Consider the following 10,059-nt stretch of genomic DNA (forward strand, 5'->3'; position numbering starts at 1 on the left):
GTCCTCCAGGAAGTAGGTGATGCGCGCGTTCTCCCCCACGTCATCGTCCGTGGCGCTGATCACGACCACGGTGCTGCCTGGCAGCCGGTCCTCCGCCACGCCCACAGAGTAGTGTGCGCTCTGGAACACGGGCCGGTGCGTGTTGGCGTCCGTGATGTTCACGTGGACCTGGCAGGTGTCGTGCAGCGTGCGGTCAGAGGCGGTCACCGTGAGCACGTAGCGCCGCTCCTGCTTGTAGTCCAGGGGCAGGGCCAGCGAGATCAGCCCGGCGCCGCCCTGCGTGCTGATGGAGAAGCGGTTGCGCGTGTTCCCTCCTGTGATCTGGTACGTCACGGCGCTGTTCACGTCCCGGTCCACAGCTGTCACGCTCAGCACGCTGGTGCCCACGGCCGCATCCTCGTTGAGCCGGATGAAGTACTCGCGCTGCCCGAACTCGGGCCGGTTGTCGTTCACGTCCATCACGGTGATGGTGACGCTGGCTGAGGCTGAGAGGGACGGGCTGCCGTAGTCCCACGCCTCCACCCCGAAGAAGAAGTGCTCCACAGCCTCGCGGTCCAGTGCCCGGCTCACCGTCACCCAGCCCGTGGCACTGTTGATCACGAAGGGCGTGTCGGGCGGCGTGTCGGTCAGCTTGTACTCCAGCCGCGCGTTGTCCCCGGAGTCGGTGTCCACAGCCTGCACGTGGATGACAGAGTGGCCCAGAGGCACGTTCTCCAGCACAGACACCTGGAAGGGCGTGCTGACGAAGATGGGCGCGTTGTCGTTCACGTCCACCACCTGCACGCTCACCATGCCCGTGTTATTGGACAGCGGTGGCCGCCCGGCGTCCTGGGCCCTCACGCGCAGCGCGTACTCCCGCTCCACCTCGAAGTCCAGCGGCGCCACCACCTGGATCTCCCCCGTCACGCTGTCGATGTTGAACTGGCCCCGGCTGTTGCCGCTGATGATGTTGTAGTGCAGCAGCGCGTTGTTGTCCTTGTCCAGGTCCGTGGCGCTCACCCGCAGGATCTCCGAGTGCGGCCGCACGTCCTCCCGCACCTGCACCACGTAGCGCTTCTCGCTGAACTGCGGCACGTTGTCATTCTCGTCCAGCACCGTGATGAACACCTTCACGCTGGCAGACCTGGGCCCCGGCTCCCTGCCCTGGTCGCTGGCCTCCACGATCAGGCTGTACTGCTCCGTCTGCTCACGGTCCACCAGCCCCCGCGTGGTGATGAGCCCCGAGCGCGGGTCCATCTCGAAGGCAGCGCGGCCGGGTGCTGAGGCCTCGCTCACGAAGCGGTAGCGGATGTTGGCGTTGGAGGGGGCGTCGGAGTCCGTGGCGCGCAGCTGCAGGATGGGGTAGCCCTCCTCCACGTTCTCCCGGATGGTCTCCCGGTACTCCGTCTGCTCAAACACCGGGTCGTGGTCGTTGCGGTCCGACACAGTGATGGCCACCATGGTCGTGGTGGAGAGGCGTGGTTGCCCGTGGTCCACGGCGGTGACACGGAAGTAGTGCAGGTCCATGTGCTCTCGATCCAGCACCTTGGTGGTGGTGATCAGCCCGTGGCTGGGGTGGATGCTGAAGTAATCTATTGACCTGCTGTTCATTAGAGGCGCCATGGAGTAGGAGAGCCGGCCGGCCTCGCCGGGGTCGGGGTCCTGCGCATTCATAGCGATCACAGAGGTCCCTGGGGGCTGGTTCTCCGCCACCTGAACCTGGTAATTATACTGGGGGAAGACGGGGTGGCGGTTCGCGGCTCTGCGTGACCTTATTAACGGTAGCACTGGCGCTGCCCTCCTCGCCCTGCCTCCCTTCTGCCGCCCGGGAGCTTTGCTGTGTAATGGATCGAATTGCAGCACAGCCGCCGCCCTGCGGGACTTTAATTGCGGATGAGCCGGGCGCAGATCGATAGCTAAACGGTTCCCAGGGCTGCTGTCAGAACAAATAGTTTTTAAACAGACTTTGGTGGCGTTGAGCATCTGGCGCAGGAGACACGGACCGGCCGGGAATGGATTTTCCGCGGCAGTGTTGTTGTTGTTATAATTAGTATCTGGTTTCGTCTCGCCGTCTTGTTTACAAACCGAGGGAGCTGAGGCTCTGAGAGCGTCCGCAGCTGAGGTCGATTCTGGCTGAGAGCCGGGGGGAGCTGTCCGCCAGGCCCGTGGTGCTGAAACCTCTCCCTTCAGACAGCTTAACAGAGCGCGCTGTTTCACACATCCGGGGCTCAGCGAAAGGGATTTAAGCCATCGGTCCAAACAGTCGGCGTCTGTTTTATCTTCACTTAGCCCTTTAGCACATGCGTGGCGATTATCAGTGAGGGCCAGGCATCTGTTTAAAGCACGAAAGTTAACAACACATAGCTCATCGGGAGCGCTAGTGGGCAGTGTGTTCGTAATGTTAACATTGCGGATGCTGAGATTACTCACGCATTGTAGCCCCGGACCGGAGGACTGATCCAGCAGCTCTTGTTCCGCTCCTCTCTGCCCGTCGCGGATCTTCACCCGTTTGAAGCTCCAGTCATTGATTTCCAGGCCCTGGCTGTTCACGCCACTCTGCCCCGGGTCGCCGCTCTCATCGCCGGCTGCTGATTGCTCGACCTGCGATTCATTCACAGTTTGCGTCACATGCCGATCTGCAGCTCGCTTTCGTAGTAATGATAGTAATTCCCCCGAGTCCTCGCCACTCCGCTCCCCGAGACTGTGAGGTGAGCTGACCGCCACGGCCAGATGAAACGCGCCACATTTCCGAATCAAACCCCGCTCCCGAGCGACATTACAGACTCGATCCCATTCTCTCCTCCATTGCTCTTCGCTGAAGCCCCGGCAGCTGTTCAGACAGGGTCCCCTCCGCCTGCTAGCAGCCCTGGCGGCGCAGCAGCAGCAGCAGCAACACGGCTGCGCTGTGAGTTTAATAATCCAGGGTATGTTTTTGCTTTTTTTCTCGTCGGCTGAGGAGGGTAAACGGCACGGGTTCGAGATGAGGAAGACAGGTGTGACAGCAGTATTTGCGTTGTAGTTGTTATTCGGATTGGAAACTGGCAGCGGGGAGGGTTTCTTGCACACATGCAAAACCAGAGAGAAGGCGGATTCCGCTGTTTCTGCTGTTTGTGATCCCCGCTGTTTTGTACAGAGGGCAGACCGCGTACAGCCAGGCAGAGAGAGCCGCGAGCAGAGGCCCTCCCACACTGCCTGGACAATACCTTCCTGATTCGGTAACAGCGAGTGCCTAGAAGCGCGCAGAAATACACACACGCCGCCCTTTGTAGTGCAGTGCCTCGGCCGGCCCGTGCGTGCTCTACCTAGACGGGAGACAAGCTGCCACCCGAATGGGGACACGGGGGCTCTAGTCCTTTGTATGGTTCTCTTACCCCGGTTCTGCAAGACGGAACAGTACAATCCAGTAGAATTATGCACACACGCCGTGCCTTTGCCTCCCGGCTGCCGATTATTTTTTAAACCAGTCTGTGACGCCTTCTCATGCAGCGGGTATTGTGCATTGCCATCCGCGATTTCCGTGCACAGAAGGGTTAATTTCCAAGGGTACCCACACAGTCCCTCCAGGCTGCCACAGCCCCTTCCAGTGCTGGCTCCCCCAGTGCACGGCTCTCCCGGATCGCTGTCTCTTTCCCCGGCCAGCTTGTCCCGTCTCCCCCACACGCTGGATCTGGGGCTCCTAGTCTGTCCTGGTGCGGGGGAGGAGGCTCCGGTCCGGCCAAAGCCCCCCGCTACCTTCCCTGGGCTTGCAGCGAACAAAGAGCCGAGGAGAAGCAGGAGAAGCAGACGCGAAAGCAGGCTTGATTCCAGCAGCGACGCAGCCATTAGTAGAACAGAAATCCTTCTCCTCCCTGGCTAAGTCGCAGCCTTCACCGGTCCGGCCCAAACCTCCTCCCGTGGTCCTCCGTCTCTCTCTGGGCCCGGAAAGCTCTCATTTACTCGTTGTGTTCTGTAAGCTTGGGCTGTGACTTAGGGACGCAGCATCTCTCTTTCCTCGCCCTCCTTTCATTCATCTCCAACATGGCTCTCGGCTTCCCCCACTGGCCTCATCCCCCTCCCTCTATCGCCCCCTGTCCCCGCTGTGGAGAACCAGATGGTTCGCCCCACTGCGCATGCTCAGCCCTTTCCACCGAAGCCCTCGCCACCGCCATGTTTACTCCTGGCAGTCCGGGAGCTGTCAAAGTGCTGAATATGTTTAAAATACCTTTAAAATTGTGATGGGATCGGCACGTTAACACAGTGTGTGTTTGCAAACACATGAACACACGCATTAAATACAAACGACAGCCTAGGCTTTAAATACAGTGACACTTAGGCGTTTCTGTGTGGGTTAGTGTTTGTTTCATTTTGGCCAATGTGTTTCGGATGGGTCCCATAATAAAGACGTGTTCGTTTTATATCACATTTCACTATTATTCTATCCAGAGGAATATTATACACGCCGTCCCGGTCTCCGTGTCCAGCGAGACTGAGTTTAGATTGAGTTGCTGCTGTCTCTACAGGGCTCTGCTATTAGATTGAGTTATTTTATTATTATTATTATTATTATTATTATTATTATTATTATTATTATTATTATTTATTTATTTCTTAGCAGACGCCCTTATCCAGGGCGACTTACAATTGTTACAAGGTATCACATTATACATTATTTCACATTATACAGATATCACATTATTTTACATACAATTCCCCCATTTATACAGTTGGGTTTTTACTGGAGCAATCTAGGTAAAGTACCTTGCTCAAGGGTACAACAGCAGTGTCCCCCACTGGGGATTGAACCCACAACCCTCCGGTCAAGAGTCCAGAGCCCTAACCACTACTCCACACTGCTGCTGTCTCTACAGGGCTCTGCTATTAGATTGAGTTGCTGCTGTCTCTACACGGCTCTGCTATTAGATTGAGTTGCTGCTGTCTCTACACGGCTCTGCTATTAGATTGAGTTGCTGCTGTCTCTACACGGCTCTGCTATTAGATTGAGTTGCTGCTGTCTCTACACGGCTCTGCTATTAGATTGAGTTGCTGCTGTCTCTGGTATTCGCCTTGTCTTCAGTTTTATTAAGTGTCTCTTCAGTTCTTGCAAACAGTTTCCACTGACTGTATCCTCATTTGTATCACAGCGCGGTAGAACACTAGAACCGGTGTTGCCTGTCTCCCGGTCCGCACTTCAACCGCTACGCCACCACAGCAACACATGCGAGCTCAAGGCGGCAGGTAGAAGCCACAGGATCCACACAATACAGCCGATCAATGACTTCAGCACTGCTGTCATGGCAACAGGGGGGTACTGTGTGTGCTGATACCCAATGCCAGGCTCAATGATGGAGCTCCGTGGTTCACTCCCCGTCTCCCCCCGCGGCTCGGCGGCAGGTGGTAGCGGCCAGGTCCCCAGCTGGCTGATGAGAAACTGATGCAGGTTTTTAACAAGGAGAGAGGTGTGAGAGAGCGCGAGGAATTACGATAAGCGCCTCATTGTTACCATTAATACAATAGCCGCCCCGCCCGCGTCACTCTCCCAGCACTAACGCGAGAGACGGGTATCACCGCCCCTCCCTCCTCTCTCTCCATCGCGCTCACAGTGGAGAAGCATATGGCTCAAGCAGATGTTTTACACAGCGCGTAGAAAATGAATGCGAGCGTGTGCATGTCTGTGTATGTGTGTGCGTGCGTGTGTCTGTCTGTCTGTGCGTGTGTGCGTGTCTTTGCATGTGTGCGTGGGTGTGTGCGTGTGTGTCACCAGACAGAAAATCAATCCACGTTATTACAAAAGTGACCCCCCGCCCCTTTGGGATGAACACATACTAAAATGAAACGCTATGACAGTATGTACAGAATTGGGGTATGTGTGCTTGTCATATCGGAGGGAGTCTGTCCAACCTGTCTTGCATTGCGTTCCGGCTTGTATTAGTATCTTTTAGAGTCCCAACAGAGATCGTAACGATGGATACCAAGATATTAGGGGGCCTTAGCGGGGTGAAACCGGCAAGCAATACCCCCCCTCTCCCACCTCCCCCTCCACACAGTCATTCTGCATTCATTTCTGGGTCCCACGCATTAGAAATTTGAAAGTATAATTGTGGTGTGATGTAGACTCAGCAGAGAGTTTCTTTCCTCATCTTTTCATTCTGTCCTTGGGGGTGAGACTCTAGGGGTGGAAAAACATTCGATCATCAGGAGGCATGAATGTCTTTGTGGAGTCCCAGCTGCCAGATAAAAAGGGAAGAGGTTCAATTTAATTAGAGAGGAAAGTCAACCTCGCACTGAAACGCACACACTGAAACACACACACACACTGAAACGCACACACTGACACACACACACACACTGACACACACACTGAAACGCACACACTGACACACACACACACACACACACACACACACTGAAACACACACACTGACACACACACACACACTGAAACGCACACACTGAAACACACACACACACACTGAAACGCACACACTGACACACACACACTGACACACACACACACACTGAAACGCACACACTGAAACACACACACACACACTGAAACGCACACACTGACACACACACACTGACACACACACTAAAACGCACACACTGACACACACACACTAAAACACACACACTGACACACACACTGAAACGCACACACTGACACACACACACACTGAAACGCACACACTGACACACACACACTGAAACGCACACACTGACATACACACACTGACACACACACACAATGACACACACACACTGACACACACACACAAACAAGGTTACAAACGAGAGGAGGCCATTCAGCCCATCTTGCTTGTTTGGTTGTTAGTAGCTTATTGATCCCAGAATCTCATCAAGCAGCTTCTTGAAGGATCCCAGGGTTTCAGCTTCAACAACATTACTGGGGAGTTGGTTCCAGACCCTCACAATTCTGTGACCCCTGGTCCTTGTTTCTTTTTTCAGGTTGAAAAAGTCACCTGGGTCGACATTGTCAATAGCTTTTAGAATTGTGAATGCTTGAATCAGAATCAGAATCAGAGTGCCTTCACTGTGCTGTATTACACTGTGCTGTATCACACTGTGTTGTATTACACTGTGCTGTGCTTTCACTGTGCTGTATTACACTGTGCTGTATTACACTGTGCTGTATTACATTGTGCTGTGCTTTCACTGTGCTGTATTACACTGTGCTGTATCACACTGTGCTGTATTACACTGTGCTGTGCTTTCACTGTGCTGTATCACACTGTGCTGTGCTTTCACTGTGCTGTATCACACTGTGCTGTGCTGCTTTGAGATGCAGAATCCCAGTCCAGCTGATGCTTTACTGAATAATAATAATAATAATAATAAGGGGCCCTGCCTCAGAGAGGTGAATGCCTCGTGGGATCGGGTTTCTCTGCTGATTTATAGCTGTGGTTTTATGGAGGATGGCGGCCGGCAGTAATGGTTTGAAACCTTGTTAGAAACCTTTCTGCCCAGGAAATGAAGATCATGAGTGTGAGGGTCATGGCAAGTTCAACAAAGGAACAAACCTCTGATGTGAATCAAGCTTCACAGAAACACCACATTACTCTTAATTCAGTCATCCCTCAACTCTGCAGCCCCGACCCGACCCCACGAGACTGGAACAAACATCTGCAAGTAGTGGAAATCAGCTGTCTGTTCATCTCTCATCTCTGCTTAACCCTTCTGCTATGTGCATCTGCTCCTGATCTGTACATATTAACCCTGTACTGCACACAGAGACTGAATGACACTGTAGAGAGACTGAATCACACTGCAATCAGAGACGGAATCACACTGAATTCAGAGAGACTGAATTAACTGCAATCATAGAGACTGAATCACACTGCAATCAGAGACCGAATCACATTGCAATCTGAATGACAACACATTGCTATCAGAGACTGAATCACAGTAGTGATGGCCTGTCTGAATCCTAGGTGTTTATATTGGGGATCGCAGTGCAGTCCGAGTCTACCCTTGCACCACCAGCCCAGGAAAGAGACCTCACTGTAGAGTGTATCTGTGCCGGGAGATGACTGCAATCATTTACTGACAGACACACTGTGTGCACTGACCCACACAAAAGGTTATTTTCCTCCTTGTCCTCCCAGTCTCTGGTTTTTCTGCTACAGAACGGATTGCTGGTTTTCATTCTAAACTGATGCTGATCTTTACTAAAGACACTCCCTTGCTTGGGGAGGGGGTGGAGCTCCCTGCACAGAAAGCATCAGCACAGCAGGGGGTCACCTCCACAGACCCGGGTTCAAATCCTGACAAAATTAGCCTCAGATCAGATCAATGTCTGTGTTTCAGTCCATCGCAGACAGTCTGGAGGATAAGTCCTCATTGAAACAACTTCAGTCTGGAGGACACGTCCTCCCTGAAACAACTTCAGAGTGTGGAGGACACGTCCTCCCTGAAACAACTTCAGAGTGTGGAGGACACATCCTCCCTGAAACTTCAGAGTGTGGAGGACACGTCCTCCCTGAAACAACTTCAGAGTGTGGAGGACACATCCTCCCTGAAACAACTTCAGAGTGTGGAGGACACGTCCTCCCTGAAACAACTTCAGAGTGTGGAGGACACGTCCTCATTGAAACAACTTCAGAGTGTGGAGGACACATCCTCCCTGAAACTTCAGAGTGTGGAGGACACGTCCTCCCTGAAACAACTTCAGTGTGGAGGACACATCCTCCCTGAAACAACTTCAGAGTGTGGAGGACACATCCTCCCTGAAACAACTTCAGAGTGTGGAGGACACGTCCTCATTGAAACAACTTCAGAGTATGGAGGACACGTCCTCATTGAAACAACTTCAGAGTGTGGAGGACACATCCTCCCTGAAACAACTTCAGAGTGTGGAGGACATGTCCTCATTGAAACAACTTCAGAGTGTGGAGGACACGTCCTCCCTGAAACAACTTCAGAGTGTGGAGGACACGTCCTCCCTGAAACAACTTCAGAGTGTGGAGGACACGTCCTCATTGAAACAACTTCAGAGTGTGGAGGACACATCCTCATTGAAACAACTTCAGAGTGTGGAGGACACGTCCTCATTGAAACAACTTCAGAGTGTGGAGGACACGTCCTCCCTGAAACAACTTCAGTGTGTGGAGGACACGATTTAAAATAATAAACTTGCCAGGTGAGTTTCATTTCCGCATTTAGTTTTAGTTTTAAGAAAATAGTTACTTTTTTAATTTTTTTTTTTAACATCCATACATTTTTTTATTATCATTATATATTTTTTTATACACAGGAAGTAAAATAGATTTTAGTAACAACATTCTAGAAGCTTTATTGTCTATATATTTCTATTGAAGCAGAGTGCACAGTGAAGGGGATTGCTGGAGCTGGTTAATACGCACACACACGCACACTCATGCAGGACTGCCGCTGCTGTTAACACTGTGGAGAGGTGAGAGAGGGAGGTGTTGAAGCTCCTCTCACAGGCTCTGCTCAGGGCTCTCAGAGTTGAGGGAGGGAGGTGTTGAAGCTCCTCTCACAGGCTCTGCTCAGGGCTCTCAGAGTTGAGGGAGGGAGGTGTTGAAGCTCCTCTCACAGGCTCTGCTCAGGGCTCTCAGAGTTGAGGGAGGGAGGTGTTGAAGCTCCTCTCACAGGCTCTGCTCAGGGCTCTCAGAGTTGAGGGAGGGAGGTGTTGAAGCTCCTCTCACAGGCTCTGCTCAGGGCTCTCAGAGTTGAGGGAGGGAGGTGTTGAAGCTCCTCTCACAGGCTCTGCTCAGGGCTCTCAGAGTTGAGGGAGGGAGGTGTTGAAGCTCCTCTCACAGGCTCTGCTCAGGGCTCTCAGAGTTGAGGGAGGGAGGTGTTGAAGCTCCTCTCACAGGCTCTGCTCAGGGCTCTCGGAGTTGAGGGAGGTGTTGAAGCTCCTCTCACAGGCTCTGCTCAGGGCTCTCAGAGTTGAGGGAGGGAGGTGTAGAAGCTCCTCTCACAGGCATTATTTGAAATGGAATAACTATGCAAGGTTAATGAATAACTCAGTCTTAATTTAATGGGTTGTGTTTTGTAATAACAGCAGATTTGTATATAATAATAGCTTTGCCACCCTTGCACTGAGCACTGGGGTTTAAA

The 10,059-nt window shown here is 52.7% G+C and overlaps 1 protein-coding gene across 2 annotated transcripts in view; it reads right to left on the reverse strand.

Moving 5' to 3' along the window:
- Nucleotides 1-4,006, reverse strand: part of LOC117968417 (cadherin EGF LAG seven-pass G-type receptor 3-like) — a 46,654-nt gene extending 42,648 nt beyond the window's left edge. For both annotated transcript variants that reach the window (XM_059000077.1, XM_059000076.1), the window contains exon 1: nucleotides 1-4,006. This exon is cut by the window's left edge and continues 1,051 nt beyond it. In XM_059000077.1, coding sequence (XP_058856060.1) covers nucleotides 1-3,801 — 3,801 coding nt within the window. In that variant the 5' untranslated portion in view covers nucleotides 3,802-4,006.
- Nucleotides 4,007-10,059: the final 6,053 nt, after the last annotated feature.

The sequence above is a fragment of the Acipenser ruthenus genome, chromosome 25 (genome assembly GCF_902713425.1).
Source record: "Acipenser ruthenus chromosome 25, fAciRut3.2 maternal haplotype, whole genome shotgun sequence".
Lineage (NCBI taxonomy): Eukaryota > Metazoa > Chordata > Actinopteri > Acipenseriformes > Acipenseridae > Acipenser > Acipenser ruthenus.